At 48.3% G+C, this 17,921-nt stretch overlaps 2 protein-coding genes across 2 annotated transcripts in view; both read left to right on the top strand.

Moving 5' to 3' along the window:
- The window catches only part of LOC144754059 (major histocompatibility complex class I-related protein 1-like), a 111,399-nt gene extending 99,308 nt beyond the window's left edge, over positions 1 to 12,091 (top strand). Inside the window, exon 6 of the mRNA XM_078641577.1 lies at positions 11,795 to 12,091. Coding sequence (XP_078497703.1) covers positions 11,795 to 11,853 — 59 coding nt within the window. The 3' untranslated portion in view covers positions 11,854 to 12,091. The remainder of the gene's footprint in view (positions 1 to 11,794) is intronic.
- The window catches only part of LOC144754057 (saoe class I histocompatibility antigen, A alpha chain-like), a 1,371,606-nt gene that overhangs the window by 431,667 nt on the left and 922,018 nt on the right, over positions 1 to 17,921 (top strand). The gene's annotated exons all lie outside the window — the stretch shown is intronic.

Below are 17,921 nucleotides of genomic sequence, written 5' to 3'. Positions count from 1 at the left end.
ATCGGCGGAGGTCGAGGCCGACTACGGAGAACCCGTCGAGGGCCAGGACCTAGACGAAAACGTTGAGGAGGTAGGGGACGACGAGGAAGCTTATGGGGCCATGGAAGATAGCTCGGAGTATGAGCTATGCCCCGTACGTACAATTACTAAGGCTCAGGTCACGGGATCGCCGCACGGCCTTACCCACGACCCTACACCTCAATCCTTGGCCCCGCCTTCTGGCCCGGCTATGGACACACCAGCGGAGCCTCCATTACTTAAATCGAAACCGAAACTAAAAACATCGGAATCGAAAACAACAAAGATGGCCGACACACCATCGAAACCAAAGACGTCTGCGACACAATCAACGCCGTCGTCTTCGGTGGCATCGAAGCCGAAGAAGGCTGTCGAACAGGCTAAAGTGCCGAAAGGGGTCAAGGAACACAGCTCGAAGAAGGTCGTCGAGCACGTGTCGAGCAAAGGAGTCGACTCGAAGTCGAAGAAGACTGTCGAAACGCCTTCAACCAAGACTACCGCGCCAACGGGCAAACAGGCGGTCAAGGAGAGGTCCGCGAAGGGCACCGAACCAAAGTCTGGACCCCCGAAGCACAAAGAGAAGGCGGACGATCCGAAGCCAGCGGAGTCGACGACTAAGACGGTGGCGAGGGACCGGAGTGCTGTTGTCGAGGGACCGTCTCAGCATCCGGCACCCAAAGAAAAAACGTCGACGCTCGGATCTTCCCCTGGTGGAGGGCCGAGGTCATCAGTCGGATCAACGAAGCCATCCGCTTCGTTTACAAAACAAGTCTCGGACTCCCTCAAACAGATACGAGAAAAGGGGTTGACGTCGGAGCCGAAAACGCCCTCGATACCCCAGTCGATAGCCCCACCGAAGATGACTTCGACGCCAATACTCTATACTCTACCGCCGAAGGTGGCGCCGAAGGCCTTTGCACCTCGGTCGGTGCCAAAGGGATCAGAAGAATCGGGCCAAACGCAACTAAGCGGACGTTTCGGTCGACAGCCCTCAGTGGAGGAGCAATCTGAACATTATATCGACGCCGAGACGGGAAAATTAACGCTCTACAAGAGGAAAATTACTTCCCAGCCCTTGGAGTCGTTTGTGATACCTCTAAAAAAAAAAAAGAGGCCAGCACCAGAAACCCCAGAACTCGTTGAGCCCATTCCACAAAGGCCTAGGAGGAGTCCTACACCTTCACCCACTTGCTCAGATGGTGGGGAAGGTGAACAAAATGAGGAGTATAACTTCCCAGACAATAATGATCCTGATGAGCAGCAGGACTCATGGATAGACTCTGGTGATCAGGGGGACCAGCAAGTGGTCCAGCACCCACAGGTTTATGGTGCTAAAACTTCGCCAACGGAAGACTCTGCGGCTTTTAATGCCTTGATCGAAAGGGCGGCTACTAACCATAAGGTAGAAATGCATGCCGAAGTTGACTTTTTGTTCGACACTTTCTCTGCATTGGAAAAAACTGTGAAGACACTTCCTATGCTCAAAGGGGTTCTCAAGCATGCCACAGACATCTTCAAAGAACCAACGAGGGCAAGAGTGGTGAACCCACGAATAGAAAAAAAGTACAGGCCTGCACCTGGCGACCCGACTTACATACGGGGCCAGTTGCCTCTAGACTCTTTGGTGGTCTCCAATGCCCGCAAGAGGGCAAATTCACAGACAACGGGTGAAGCTCCTCCCCCGGACAAAGAGTCAAAAGTGCTGGAGGCATCGGGGAAAAGGGTGGCAGCACAAGCAGCCAACATCTGGTGCATAGCTAACACACAAGCCCTGTTGGCCAGGTATGATAGGGCACACTATGATACCTTAGAACAGCTTTTACAACACCTTCCAGACAAGTTTAAAGAAGGAGCTGAGATGCTGGTACAGGAGGGCAAGCTCATTTCCAACGCTGCCATCTAATGCGCGCTGGATGTTGCAGATACCGCAGCGAGAGCGATAAACACTAGCGTAATGTTAAGGCGTCAGGCATGGCTCCGCATCTCAGGGTTCAAACCTGAGATACAGACAACTATCCTCAACCAGCCCGTTAATCCGGACAGGCTGTTTGGCCCAGAGGTTGACACCACCCTTGAGAAAATCAAGAAAGACACTGAGACAGCTAAATCCATGGGTGCACTTCAGTCTCAGCAATTCAGAGGACACACTTTTCGTCGCTCAAGTACAAGAGGTGTTACCAGAGGACACTTGGCACAACAGGCGCAATTCAATAGAGGTGGCGCACAGTCATCGTACCCCAAACAGGGTAGAGGTGGATATAGAGGAAACAGCGCCAAGGGCAGAGGCAGAGGCAACAATAGTTCCCGTTCCTCTGCTGCCAACAAACAGTGACTCTCTGTCACTGCCCCCCGACCATCTAACACCTGTCGGGGGGAGACTCCAACAGTTCCTGCCAGTCTGGACGTCCATCACCACAGACAGGTGGGTAAGGAAACTTATCCAGTACGGCTATTGTTTGGAGTTAACGTCCACTCCACCCAACATACCCCCAAGACAATGTCCTATGTCAGCAGAGCACTTGCACTTATTGCAGCAAGAGGTTCTTGTGATGCTGCAAAAAGGCGCAATAGAGCTCGTGCCAGTGGAGGAAGAAGGCACAGGGGTTTATTCCCTGTACTTCTTAATCCCAAAGAAGGACGGCTCACTCAGACCCATTCTGGACCTACGCCCCCTCAACCTGTACATACTCTCAGAACATTTTCATATGTTAACACTACAGCAGGTTCTTCCATTGTTAAACCAGGGAGACTTCCTCGCAACCTTGGACCTCAAGGATGCTTATTTTCACATACCACTCCACCCATCCCACAGAAAGTACCTCAGGTTCACCATACTAAACAGGCATTACCAGTTCAAGGTTCTACCCTTCGGAGTGACAACTGCCCCCAGAGTGTTCACAAAGTGTCTGGCGACCGTGGCGGCACACCTCAGGAGACAGAACATACATGTCTACCCTTACTTAGACGACTGGCTGGTTCAAGCCAAGTCGGCTCAGCAGTGCGCTGCGGACATGTCCCACACCATTCACCTCCTTCACAGTCTGGGGTTTTCACTCAACTATCCAAAGTCGCACCTTCAGCCAGCCCATGTGCGGCAGTATTTGGGCGCGACGATAAATACTCTGGCTGCCACAGCACAGCCAAACCCAGTGAGGATCGACAACATCCAGTCGCTAATCCAGAGGTTCAGACCGCAACACTCACTACCAGCGAGGGTGTTCATGCAGTTAATAGGCATGATGGCCTCCTGCATCTTCATAGTCCCGCACGCAAGTTTGCATATGCGTCCGCTCCAAGAATGCTTGGCACGTCAGTGGACTCAGGCTCAAGGACAGTTGAAAGACCTAGTGTTGGTGACCGGTCGGGCATACAACTCTCTGCATTGGTGGAATCCACACAACCTTTGCAAGGGCCGACTGTTCCAAGAGCCTGTGCCACAGATTATCATGACGACGGACGCATCTCTCCAGGGGTGGGGAGCTCATGTGCTCCACTACACGGTGCAGGGACTATGGTCGGCGCAGCAGAAGAAGATGCACATCAACTACCTAGAACTGATGGCGATCTTCATGGCCCTCAAGTCCTTCAAAGTACATCTGTGCAACAAGGTCGTGTTGATCCGGACGGACAACATGACAGCCATGTACTACATCCAGAAGCAGGGAGGTACACACTCTCCACAGCTGTCTCATCTGGCTCAGAGCATGTGGAAGTGGGCCATTCAGAGGAACATCTTCCTCATGGCGGAACACCTCCGGGCAAGGACAATCAGATGGCGGATCTGCTCAGCAGGTACAGCCACCAGATGCACGAGTGGGAGTTACATCCATCAGTACTCCGCCCGTACTTCCAGCAGTGGGGTCATCCAGAGATAGACCTGTTTGCCACAAGGGAAAACGCAAAATGCCAAAGCTTTGCCGCCAGGTTCCCTCACCCACAGTCGCAGGGCAATGCGATATGGATAAACTGGTCAGGCAGATTTGCGTACGCTTTTCCCCCAGCGCCTCTCATTCCGCTGGTGGCAAAAAAGCTAAAGCAACACTCGATGACGCTCATCCTAGTTGCTCCAACATGGGCACGCCAACCATGGTACACCACGTTTCTAGAACTTTCCGTGGTACCGCATCAAAGGCTGCACCTCACTCCCAGGCTCTTGACGCAGAACCATGGCGACATTCAGCATCCAGATCCGCAACAGCTCAATCTGGCGATCTGGCTCCTGAGGTCTTAGAGTTTGGCTACCTTAACCTGCCTCCAGAATGCATGGACATCATCAGAGAGGCAAGGAAGCCCACTACTAGAGCTTGCTATGCTGCAAAGTGGAAGCGGTTTGTCATTTACTGTACAGAACATCACATTAACCCGCTAGATGCATCAATTCCTAACATCTAGCTTACGCTTCCATTCGGATACACTTATCCGCCATAGCGGCTTATCTCCAGAACAGGCAGCATCTCTCTGTTTTCAGGGTGCCTGCCATTAAAGCCTTCCTGGAGGGACTGAAACGAGTCATTCCTCCCAGAACTCCACCAGCTCCTGTGTGGAATCTCAATGTGGTTCTCACTAGACTGATGGGCCCACCTTTTGAGCCTCTACATTCCTGTGAGATTCAGTTCTTAACATGGAAAGTGGCTTTTCTCATTGCTATTACATCTCTCAGACGTGTTAGTGAGCTGCAGGCGCTCACAATACAAGACCCATTAATACAGATTCATTCAAACAGGGTAGTGCTCTGCACCAACCCCAAGTACCTTCCAAAGGTGGTGTCACAGTTTCATGTCAACCAGACTATCGAACTGCCCGCATTCTTTCAAAACCCACAAACAGTAGCGGAGAGAATGCTCCATACATTGGACGTAAAAAGGGCGTTGATGTACTACATTGACAGAACACAACAATTTAGAAAGACACAGCAACTTTTTGTTGCCTTCTCAGCCCAGCACAAAGGCAACCCTATTTCCAAAGCAGGAATAGCCAGGTGGATCGTTAAGTGCATTCAGATTTGTTATCAAAAAGCTAAACGTACTTTAACGGTCCGCCCCAGAGCACACTCCACACGCAAATTGGGAGCCTCCATGGCTTTCCTGGGTAACATTCCTTTGGAAGACATTTTCAGAGCAGCCACGTGGGCGACACCACACACGTTTACCAAACATTACTGTGTAGATGTGCATTCCAAACAGCAGGCAGCTGTAGGACAGGCTGTTCTCAAAACTCTTTTTCAAACTTCTGCAGCTGGCACGGGCGGCCACCGTTAATGGAGGGACTGCTATGTATTCTATGCAATAGATATGAATTTAGCAGCCCACATGCCTCGAACTGAATATGCTACTTACCAGTATGCATCTGTTCTTGGCATGTAGGGCTGCTAATATTCATATCGCCCACCCTCCTCCCCGGCGCCAGTAGCGGCTGCAGTTTATTTCTTGCATTCAATCATTAGCATGGACATCATTTACACTATTTCACTCCATCTCTGCCACAATGGCTAAAAACAATCTGGGGATGGAGTCGATGCCCATGCGCACTGTAGTCCAGGGGAGGAGCCACCTATCTCGTGATACTTCGAAGACTCTTCCAGGACAACAATGTGCAATCATCCGGACCCAACACTAGGTGGCGAGCTATGCAATAGATATGAATGTTAGCCGCCCTACATGCCAAGAACAGATGCATACTGGTAAGTAGCATATTCAAAACGAAACTTTATTAGTTTATCCTGACACTTTATTTGTCATTTTATTTAATTGGCGATCATATTTGATAGTTAGCCAGAGAAAGAACATCAACTGAACGAATTGTCATACAGTTAAAAATTCATAAATCAAGAAAAAAATTGATTTTGCAGTGAAACACATAAACAAATACAGAATATGTTCAAATGTGAAGAAAGCAAATTAATATACAGTTGCCAAGGAACACATTTGTGGACCTGCAGCACTCATTGTTTCACCCACTGAAGTAGCATTTTAAAACATGTCTCAGGCCTGCTGTTTCAACCTGTAGAGCAGTTTTATACCTTTTGCCAAGCCTAAATCTTCCTTTTTAATACATATAAGTCACCCTGCAAGTAGGCCCTAAATTGCCATTGGCAAACCTTATTACATGTGTTAACTTTTGATTGGGAGGAGATAGGGATGTCAGGTTTGGACTCAAATGGATTGTATTTAAATTCCTCTATATTGCTAAAGTCGGATTATAGATTGCAATTTTGAAAATGCCACTTTCAGAAAGCTTGCAAAAACAACAAGTGATGGACTGAATGTGGATCAATGTCACACACTCCCCCAGTCAAAAGATCTGGGCCCAAATCCATCGTTTTTTTGCACTCCACACCACCCTGGGTTAGACAATGGCGATATGCAAATCAGCTCTGACCCTGTTGCCCCATGGGAACAGTCCAGTCCGAACTACAAAAGCCATGTCCTTCCCAGAACAGAATCAAGCATCCGAGGACCGGACCGGTTTCGAGGTAACACCTCTCTTCAGACCTCTCCACACCACTTGGAGTCAAGCTAGCCGGGCTGAAGAGAGGTGTTACCTCGAAACCGGTCCGGTCCTCGGATGCTTGATTCCGGTCTGGGAAAGATATGGCTGTTGTAGTTCGGACTGGACTGTTCCCATGGGGCAACAGGGTCAGAGCTGATTTGCATAAAGCCATTATCTGACCCAGGGTGGTGTGGAGTGCAAAAAAACGATGGATTTGGGCCCAGATCTTTTGACTGGGGGAGTGTGTGACATTGATCCACATTCAGTCCATCACTTGTTGTTTTTTGCAATTGCCGCCCTAAGTGCGCTGGGGATGCCCAGACGTGGGTCCCAGGCACTCCACACCACTTGGAGTCAAGCTAGCCGGGCTGAAGAGAGGTGTTACCTCGAAACCGGTCCGGTCCTCGGATGCTTGATTCCGGTCTGGGAAAGATATGGCTGTTGTAGTTCGGACTGGACTGTTCCCATGGGGCAACAGGGTCAGAGCTGATTTGCATAAAGCCATTATCTGACCCAGGGTGGTGTGGAGTGCAAAAAAACGATGGATTTGGGCCCAGATCTTTTGACTGGGGGAGTGTGTGACATTGATCCACATTCAGTCCATCACTTGTTGTTTTTTGCAATTGCCGCCCTAAGTGCGCTGGGGATGCCCAGACGTGGGTCCCAGGCACTCCACACCACTTGGAGTCAAGCTAGCCGGGCTGAAGAGAGGTGTTACCTCGAAACCGGTCCGGTCCTCGGATGCTTGATTCCGGTCTGGGAAAGATATGGCTGTTGTAGTTCGGACTGGACTGTTCCCATGGGGCAACAGGGTCAGAGCTGATTTGCATAAAGCCATTATCTGACCCAGGGTGGTGTGGAGTGCAAAAAAACGATGGATTTGGGCCCAGATCTTTTGACTGGGGGAGTGTGTGACATTGATCCACATTCAGTCCATCACTTGTTGTTTTTTGCAATTGCCGCCCTAAGTGCGCTGGGGATGCCCAGACGTGGGTCCCAGGCACTCCACACCACTTGGAGTCAAGCTAGCCGGGCTGAAGAGAGGTGTTACCTCGAAACCGGTCCGGTCCTCGGATGCTTGATTCCGGTCTGGGAAAGATATGGCTGTTGTAGTTCGGACTGGACTGTTCCCATGGGGCAACAGGGTCAGAGCTGATTTGCATAAAGCCATTATCTGACCCAGGGTGGTGTGGAGTGCAAAAAAACGATGGATTTGGGCCCAGATCTTTTGACTGGGGGAGTGTGTGACATTGATCCACATTCAGTCCATCACTTGTTGTTTTTTGCAATTGCCGCCCTAAGTGCGCTGGGGATGCCCAGACGTGGGTCCCAGGCACTCCACACCACTTGGAGTCAAGCTAGCCGGGCTGAAGAGAGGTGTTACCTCGAAACCGGTCCGGTCCTCGGATGCTTGATTCCGGTCTGGGAAAGATATGGCTGTTGTAGTTCGGACTGGACTGTTCCCATGGGGCAACAGGGTCAGAGCTGATTTGCATAAAGCCATTATCTGACCCAGGGTGGTGTGGAGTGCAAAAAAACGATGGATTTGGGCCCAGATCTTTTGACTGGGGGAGTGTGTGACATTGATCCACATTCAGTCCATCACTTGTTGTTTTTTGCAATTGCCGCCCTAAGTGCGCTGGGGATGCCCAGACGTGGGTCCCAGGCACTCCACACCACTTGGAGTCAAGCTAGCCGGGCTGAAGAGAGGTGTTACCTCGAAACCGGTCCGGTCCTCGGATGCTTGATTCCGGTCTGGGAAAGATATGGCTGTTGTAGTTCGGACTGGACTGTTCCCATGGGGCAACAGGGTCAGAGCTGATTTGCATAAAGCCATTATCTGACCCAGGGTGGTGTGGAGTGCAAAAAAACGATGGATTTGGGCCCAGATCTTTTGACTGGGGGAGTGTGTGACATTGATCCACATTCAGTCCATCACTTGTTGTTTTTTGCAATTGCCGCCCTAAGTGCGCTGGGGATGCCCAGACGTGGGTCCCAGGCACTCCACACCACTTGGAGTCAAGCTAGCCGGGCTGAAGAGAGGTGTTACCTCGAAACCGGTCCGGTCCTCGGATGCTTGATTCCGGTCTGGGAAAGATATGGCTGTTGTAGTTCGGACTGGACTGTTCCCATGGGGCAACAGGGTCAGAGCTGATTTGCATAAAGCCATTATCTGACCCAGGGTGGTGTGGAGTGCAAAAAAACGATGGATTTGGGCCCAGATCTTTTGACTGGGGGAGTGTGTGACATTGATCCACATTCAGTCCATCACTTGTTGTTTTTTGCAATTGCCGCCCTAAGTGCGCTGGGGATGCCCAGACGTGGGTCCCAGGCACTCCACACCACTTGGAGTCAAGCTAGCCGGGCTGAAGAGAGGTGTTACCTCGAAACCGGTCCGGTCCTCGGATGCTTGATTCCGGTCTGGGAAAGATATGGCTGTTGTAGTTCGGACTGGACTGTTCCCATGGGGCAACAGGGTCAGAGCTGATTTGCATAAAGCCATTATCTGACCCAGGGTGGTGTGGAGTGCAAAAAAACGATGGATTTGGGCCCAGATCTTTTGACTGGGGGAGTGTGTGACATTGATCCACATTCAGTCCATCACTTGTTGTTTTTTGCAATTGCCGCCCTAAGTGCGCTGGGGATGCCCAGACGTGGGTCCCAGGCACTCCACACCACTTGGAGTCAAGCTAGCCGGGCTGAAGAGAGGTGTTACCTCGAAACCGGTCCGGTCCTCGGATGCTTGATTCCGGTCTGGGAAAGATATGGCTGTTGTAGTTCGGACTGGACTGTTCCCATGGGGCAACAGGGTCAGAGCTGATTTGCATAAAGCCATTATCTGACCCAGGGTGGTGTGGAGTGCAAAAAAACGATGGATTTGGGCCCAGATCTTTTGACTGGGGGAGTGTGTGACATTGATCCACATTCAGTCCATCACTTGTTGTTTTTTGCAATTGCCGCCCTAAGTGCGCTGGGGATGCCCAGACGTGGGTCCCAGGCACTCCACACCACTTGGAGTCAAGCTAGCCGGGCTGAAGAGAGGTGTTACCTCGAAACCGGTCCGGTCCTCGGATGCTTGATTCCGGTCTGGGAAAGATATGGCTGTTGTAGTTCGGACTGGACTGTTCCCATGGGGCAACAGGGTCAGAGCTGATTTGCATAAAGCCATTATCTGACCCAGGGTGGTGTGGAGTGCAAAAAAACGATGGATTTGGGCCCAGATCTTTTGACTGGGGGAGTGTGTGACATTGATCCACATTCAGTCCATCACTTGTTGTTTTTTGCAATTGCCGCCCTAAGTGCGCTGGGGATGCCCAGACGTGGGTCCCAGGCACTCCACACCACTTGGAGTCAAGCTAGCCGGGCTGAAGAGAGGTGTTACCTCGAAACCGGTCCGGTCCTCGGATGCTTGATTCCGGTCTGGGAAAGATATGGCTGTTGTAGTTCGGACTGGACTGTTCCCATGGGGCAACAGGGTCAGAGCTGATTTGCATAAAGCCATTATCTGACCCAGGGTGGTGTGGAGTGCAAAAAAACGATGGATTTGGGCCCAGATCTTTTGACTGGGGGAGTGTGTGACATTGATCCACATTCAGTCCATCACTTGTTGTTTTTTGCAATTGCCGCCCTAAGTGCGCTGGGGATGCCCAGACGTGGGTCCCAGGCACTCCACACCACTTGGAGTCAAGCTAGCCGGGCTGAAGAGAGGTGTTACCTCGAAACCGGTCCGGTCCTCGGATGCTTGATTCCGGTCTGGGAAAGATATGGCTGTTGTAGTTCGGACTGGACTGTTCCCATGGGGCAACAGGGTCAGAGCTGATTTGCATAAAGCCATTATCTGACCCAGGGTGGTGTGGAGTGCAAAAAAACGATGGATTTGGGCCCAGATCTTTTGACTGGGGGAGTGTGTGACATTGATCCACATTCAGTCCATCACTTGTTGTTTTTTGCAATTGCCGCCCTAAGTGCGCTGGGGATGCCCAGACGTGGGTCCCAGGCACTCCACACCACTTGGAGTCAAGCTAGCCGGGCTGAAGAGAGGTGTTACCTCGAAACCGGTCCGGTCCTCGGATGCTTGATTCCGGTCTGGGAAAGATATGGCTGTTGTAGTTCGGACTGGACTGTTCCCATGGGGCAACAGGGTCAGAGCTGATTTGCATAAAGCCATTATCTGACCCAGGGTGGTGTGGAGTGCAAAAAAACGATGGATTTGGGCCCAGATCTTTTGACTGGGGGAGTGTGTGACATTGATCCACATTCAGTCCATCACTTGTTGTTTTTTGCAATTGCCGCCCTAAGTGCGCTGGGGATGCCCAGACGTGGGTCCCAGGCACTCCACACCACTTGGAGTCAAGCTAGCCGGGCTGAAGAGAGGTGTTACCTCGAAACCGGTCCGGTCCTCGGATGCTTGATTCCGGTCTGGGAAAGATATGGCTGTTGTAGTTCGGACTGGACTGTTCCCATGGGGCAACAGGGTCAGAGCTGATTTGCATAAAGCCATTATCTGACCCAGGGTGGTGTGGAGTGCAAAAAAACGATGGATTTGGGCCCAGATCTTTTGACTGGGGGAGTGTGTGACATTGATCCACATTCAGTCCATCACTTGTTGTTTTTTGCAATTGCCGCCCTAAGTGCGCTGGGGATGCCCAGACGTGGGTCCCAGGCACTCCACACCACTTGGAGTCAAGCTAGCCGGGCTGAAGAGAGGTGTTACCTCGAAACCGGTCCGGTCCTCGGATGCTTGATTCCGGTCTGGGAAAGATATGGCTGTTGTAGTTCGGACTGGACTGTTCCCATGGGGCAACAGGGTCAGAGCTGATTTGCATAAAGCCATTATCTGACCCAGGGTGGTGTGGAGTGCAAAAAAACGATGGATTTGGGCCCAGATCTTTTGACTGGGGGAGTGTGTGACATTGATCCACATTCAGTCCATCACTTGTTGTTTTTTACTTTCAGAAAGCTGGCATTTTCTTGACCCTCGAAGATCACATGCTGAAATCTCTTTAACAAAAAGCAAATAATCCCACAGGAATGTTTTGCTGTGCACGAAAGAAAGGATCTGTTTTGTTTGCTCAGATACTGCAGCTGTGAAAAGATGCCTCTGTTAAATGTTGTTACTCACAGCATCCACAATGGGATCAACACAGAGTAGAACTCGAAGACAATGTTTTTCTGTGATGTTCAATAAATTCTCTTTTGTTCTGCACTGTGATTTATAATCTGTGTCTGACTGAGAATGGGGCTCTTTCTCCAGAAATGTCTGATCCTGAGTCTAATTTGTTTACAGGTCCAAGACCTGAGGTGGGAGACGTCCATCTGCCCCTTCAACAAGGACAGAACATCTGAGGAGAAGAGAAGTCCATCTCTGGCTCCAGCAGCCTCCGCCCCGCAGAGGGAGGGAGTCGCAGCCTCCGCCCCGGCAGAGGGAGGAAGTCTCAGCCCGCTTGTTGCTGCTCCAGGGTTCTACCCTTGGTCGCTCTCTTCCAGCTTCCACAGGAGCTTCAGTTTTCTTGTTACTAATTAAGTTCTTGGATGTAAAATGGTGTATGGGAGATTGCAATTAAAACTTCTGAGATTCTTTGAACAGAGGACATTTTATTTTTCATATATTTTTATTCTCATATAAACTGAATTTGGAAGTGTAGTTTATTTGTATTTATATTGTTGTATCCTGAGATTTACATGGCTATGTAAATCAGCCTAGGTCTTCCCAGCTGCTCAGCCAGAGCGAGAGATGGTGACGGAATGTTGTTGTGCCTGTGATGCGTGGAATGCCCGGGGGCCTGTGATGCGTGGGATGCCCGGGGGCCTGTGATGCGTGGAATGCCCGGGTGCCTGTGTGGATGAGTGGGGACAGTAGGAGATGGGCTGAGCAGCAGGACAGGCTGCTCCTGGTGGGGCTGGCAGGGGCTGGCATAGGAGTTACTAGAGCTGGATTACAGTTGTACATACATGATCCCTGTTTGATGTTGCTAGACATGGATTATTAAAGAAGACTTCAAGAAACCTACAACCTGACTACACGTGTCTTCTTATACAAAGTACAACATATTTCGAACGCTGGTGCATAAAAGGTCCTTTAACTGACTTGGACAAAATCGATGCTGACGGCATTTGTGCCGCGAGATTCCAGGGTTTCTGCCCTGGATTTAAACATTGGATCTAAAAAGGAGGAAAAATGCATCATTGCTTATCCACAGGAACAAGTTATAAACTGAAGCTGGGCACTGAGCAGAGGAGGCTGAGAAAGAAGTTATGATGTCTGGAGGGTGAATAATGTGACACCTGTGCATCAATGTGCAGTGGAGAGACTGGATAATACAGCTATGTGCAGAGTGCACAGTGTACAGAGCGGATCGTGTCAGAGCTGTACCTTTGTGTGCAGTGGAAAGACGCAGCATTGTGCACCTACATGCAGAGTGCACAGTGTCCGAATCATACCTCTGTGTACAGAATGGATAGTGTTAGAGCTGTGCATCTGTGTACAGTGGATAGTTACAGCATTGTGCACCTACATGCAGAGTGCACAGTGTCCTAATCATACCTCTGTGTACAGAATGGATAGTGTTTGAGCTGTGCATCTGTGTACAGTGGATAGTGTTAGAGCTGTGCATCTGTGTACAGTGGATAGTGTTAGAGCTGTGCATCTGTGTACAATGGATAGCGTTAGAGCTGTGCATCTGTGTACAATGGATAGTGTTAGAGCTGTGCATCTGTGTACAGTGGATAGTTGCAGCATTGTGCACCTACATGCAGAGTGCACAGTGTCCTAATCATACCTCTGTGTACAGAATGGATAGTGTTAGAGCTGTGCATCTGTGTACAGTGGATAGTTGCAGCATTGTGCACCTACATGCAGAGTGCACAGTGTCCTAATCATACCTCTGTGTACAGAATGGATAGTGTTAGAGCTGTGCATCTGTGTACAGTGGATAGTTACAGCATTGTGCACCTACATGCAGAGTGCACAGTGTCCTAATCATACCTCTGTGTACAGAATGGATAGTGTTTGAGCTGTGCATCTGTGTACAGTGGATAGTGTTAGAGCTGTGCATCTGTGTACAGTGGATAGTGTTAGAGCTGTGCATCTGTGTACAATGGATAGCGTTAGAGCTGTGCATCTGTGTACAATGGATAGTGTTAGAGCTGTGCATCTGTGTACAGTGGATAGTTGCAGCATTGTGCACCTACATGCAGAGTGCACAGTGTCCTAATCATACCTCTGTGTACAGAATGGATAGTGTTAGAGCTGTGCATCTGTGTACAGTGGATAGTTACAGCATTGTGCACCTACATGCAGAGTGCACAGTGTCCTAATCATACCTCTGTGTACAGAATGGATAGTGTTTGAGCTGTGCATCTGTGTACAGTGGATAGTGTTAGAGCTGTGCATCTGTGTACAGTGGATAGTGTTAGAGCTGTGCATCTGTGTACAGTGGATAGTGTTAGAACTGTGCATCTGTGTACAATGGATAGCGTTAGAGCTGTGCATCTGTGTACAATGGATAGTGTTAGAGCTGTACATCTGTGTACAATGGATAGTTGCAGCATTGTGCACCTACATACAGAGTGCACAGTGTCCTAATCATACCTCTGTGTACAGAATGGATAGTGTTAGAGCTGTGCATCTGTGTACAGTGGATAGTGTTAGAGCTGTGCATCTGTGTACAGTGTTAGAGCTCTGCATCTGTGTACAGTGGATAGTGTTAGAGCTGTGCATCTGTGTACAATGGATAGTGTTAGAGCTGTGCATCTGTGTACAGTGTTAGAGCTGTGCATCTGTGCACAGTGGATAGTGTTAGAGCTGTGCATCTGTGTACAGTGGATAGTGTTAGAGCTGTGCATCTGTGTACAATGGATAGTGTTAGAGCTGTGCATCTGTGTACAATGGATAGTGTTAGAGCTGTGCATCTGTGTACAATGGATAGTTGCAGCATTGTGCACCTACATGCAGAGTGCACAGTGTCCTAATCATACCTCTGTGTACAGAATGGATAGTGTTAGAGCTGTGCATCTGTGTACAATGGATAGTGTTAGAGCTGTGCATCTGTGTACAGTGGATAGTTGCAGCATTGTGCACCTACATGCAGAGTGCACAGTGTCCTAATCATACCTCTGTGTACAGAATGGATAGTGTTAGAGCTGTGCATCTGTGTACAGTGTTAGAGCTGTGCATCTGTGTACAGTGGATAGTGTTAGCTGTGCATCTGTGTACAGTGGATAGTTGCAGCATTGTGCACCTACATGCAGAGTGCACAGTGTCCTAATCATACCTCTGTGTACAGAATGGATAGTGTTAGAGCTGTGCATCTGTGTACAGTGGATAGTGTTAGCTGTGCATCTGTGTACAGTGGATAGTTGCAGCATTGTGCACCTACATGCAGAGTGCACAGTGTCCTAATCATACCTCTGTGTACAGAATGGATAGTGTTAGAGCTGTGCATCTGTGTACAGTGTTAGAGCTGTGCATCTGTGTACAGTGGATAGTGTTAGCTGTGCATCTGTGTACAATGGATAGTTGCAGCATTGTGCACCTACATGTAGAGTGTACAATGTCTGAATCATACCTCTGTGTACAGAATGGATAGTTAGTGCTGTGTATCTGTGTACAATGGATAGCGTTAGAGCTGTGCATCTGTGTACAATGGATAGTGTTAGAGCTGTGCATCTGTGTACAGTGGATAGTTGCAGCATTGTGCACCTACATGTAAAGTAAAGTAAAGTCCACATTTGTAAAGCGCACAATCACCCGTAAGGGTCTCTCGGCGCTGGGGGCCGTCTGGAAGATTAAGCGAGCTATTGCCCAGAGTCACATGGTGCTGGGCTAACCTGCCGCCGGAGCCGGGGATCGAACCGTGGACCCCAGATTCCAGCGTCAGTCGCCCTGGCCGCGGCGCCACACCTCTCCCTCTACATGCAGAGTGTACAATGTCTGAATCATACCTCTGTATGCAATGGATAGTGTCAGAGCTGTGTATCTGTGTGCAATGGATAGTTGCAGCATTGTACAGCTGCGTGCGGAGTAAGTGGTGTCTGGATCGTCGCTCTGTGTACAGAGTGGATAGTGTCAGCGCTGTACTTCTGTGTGCACAGAAGTGTATACATATATATGTGTGCACAGTGGATGAACAGTACACACATATATATGTATTCACTGAAAAAACCATAGGTTATAGACCATATATAGTTAGGAATTAGCATTTAGAAAACCTTATTTTACTCACACAAAACCATTGAAATTCCATATATAGTTAGTTGCACTAACTATATATCGCGCACCCGCAATCCACTGCTGATGATGTCACATATTACATCATTCATGACATGGTCAGTGACATCACTGATGACATCACTGATGACATCTCAAATGACATCACTGATGACATCATCTAGTGTCTGTGTGTTTTTGTAAAGTTTAAATACGTTTTACATATTGAAGAATGACTGGATGTATGGAAGACTGAGTGTGTGTGTGGCTGGCTGGGAGGTGTGTGACTGTGCATATCAATGTGTACTTGTATCAGTGATTGTATAAGAGAGTAAGTATGTGTTAGTATATGTGTGAAAAGTATGGTGTTCTGTGTTTAACTATAGATGAGGAAATCGAAGTGTGATTGATTCTTCACAGGACTGACTAGGTGTATGAGTGCATATGATAGTGTTGTAATAATAAGTGACTGTATGTATGAGTAATTGTATGGGTGAATGAGTGAATGTGTGTGTAGACGTACGAATCAGTGAGTGTGTATGTAGTAACTGGTATTGGTGTGTCATGATGTCATCAGTGATGTCATTTGAGATGTCATCAGTGATGTCATTTCAGATGTCATTAGTGATGTCATCAGTGATGTCACTGAAGTATGGTGTTCTGTGTTTAACTGTATAGATAAAGAAATGGAAGTGTGATTGATTCTTTACAGGACTGGCTTGGTGTGTGAGTAACTCCATGGATGAGTGGCAGTGTGTGACTGTCTGCATAGGTGTATGAGTGCATATGATAGTGTTGTAATAATAAGTGACTGTATGTATGAGTGATTGTATGGGTGAATGAGTGAATGTGTGTGTAGACGTAGGAATCAGTGAGTGCTTATGTGTGCTTATGTAGTAACTGGTATTGGTGTGTCATGATGTCATCAGTGATGTCATTTGAGATGTCATCAGTGATGTCATTTCAGATGTCATTAGTGATGTCATCAGTGATGTCACTGAAGTATGGTGTTCTGTGTTTAACTGTATAGATAAAGAAATGGAAGTGTGATTGATTCTTTACAGGACTGGCTTGGTGTGTGAGTAACTCCATGGATGAGTGGCAGTGTGTGACTGTCTGCATAGGTGTATGAGTGCATATGATAGTGTTGTAATAATAAGTGACTGTATGTATGAGTGATTGTATGGGTGAATGAGTGAATGTGTGTGTAGACGTAGGAATCAGTGAGTGCTTATGTATGCTTATGTAGTAACTGGTATTGGTGTGTCATGATGTCATCAGTGATGTCATTTGAGATGTCATCAGTGATGTCATCAGTGATGTCATTTGAGATGTCATCAGTGATGTCATCAGTGATGTCACTGACCATGTCATGAATGATGTAATATGTGACATCATCAGCAGTGGATTGCGGGTGCGCGATATATAGTTAGTGCAACTAACTATATATGGAATTTCAATGGTTTTGTGTGAGTAAAATAAGGTTTTCTAAATGCTAATTCCTAACTATATATGGTCTATAACCTATGTTTTTTCAGTGAATTTTCAAGGTTTTGTAAATGCTAATTCCTAACTATATATGGTCTATAACCTATGGTTTTTTCTGTGAATTTCATTGGTTTTTTAACAGCTAATATCTGTAGCTGTAAAATGTATTCTTCTTTAAATCCAAAAATATATTTTATATGTTTATGAATAATTTTTTTTTAAAATATTTTTTTTTCTTCGTTCCCGCTTCGCGAATCGGGAAGCTTCCCGTTAGCTGACCTTGATGCCTCGAAATAGACCGCGAGCCGGTAAACGTTTCTTTACCGCAAGTGCCGCGTTACAAAACAACATCGTGACGCCTCCCGTCCGCATGACGTTTCACGTTGTCGCGTGATACGTCATATGACGTACAACGTTAGCGAACTGGTACGCGAAGCGAGTCGCAAAGCGCAGGTTTCTGGAAGCAAACCGGGAGGCCCTGCAAAGCGCTTAACGTAAACACAGCAAGTCATGTGACTTGGTAATAACACTTTTCATTGGTTCATTTCACTTTTGGTTTCCTAATGATGTAAGACTAGGTCATATAATCTAAAATGAACACTTTTGATTGGTTGAGAACTCTTGTTTTTCCCAAATGATGAAAATCCCTCCTTCTTTCCTCACTCTGACTTTCATCATTGTGAGAGAAAGACCCTTTGTGATCACTGAGCAATGGCTT

The sequence above is a fragment of the Lissotriton helveticus genome, chromosome 5_1, assembly GCF_964261635.1.
Source record: "Lissotriton helveticus chromosome 5_1, aLisHel1.1, whole genome shotgun sequence".
Lineage (NCBI taxonomy): Eukaryota > Metazoa > Chordata > Amphibia > Caudata > Salamandridae > Lissotriton > Lissotriton helveticus.
Note: the sequence above shows the minus strand (reverse complement) of the source record. Positions and strands in the feature narration are given on the sequence as shown.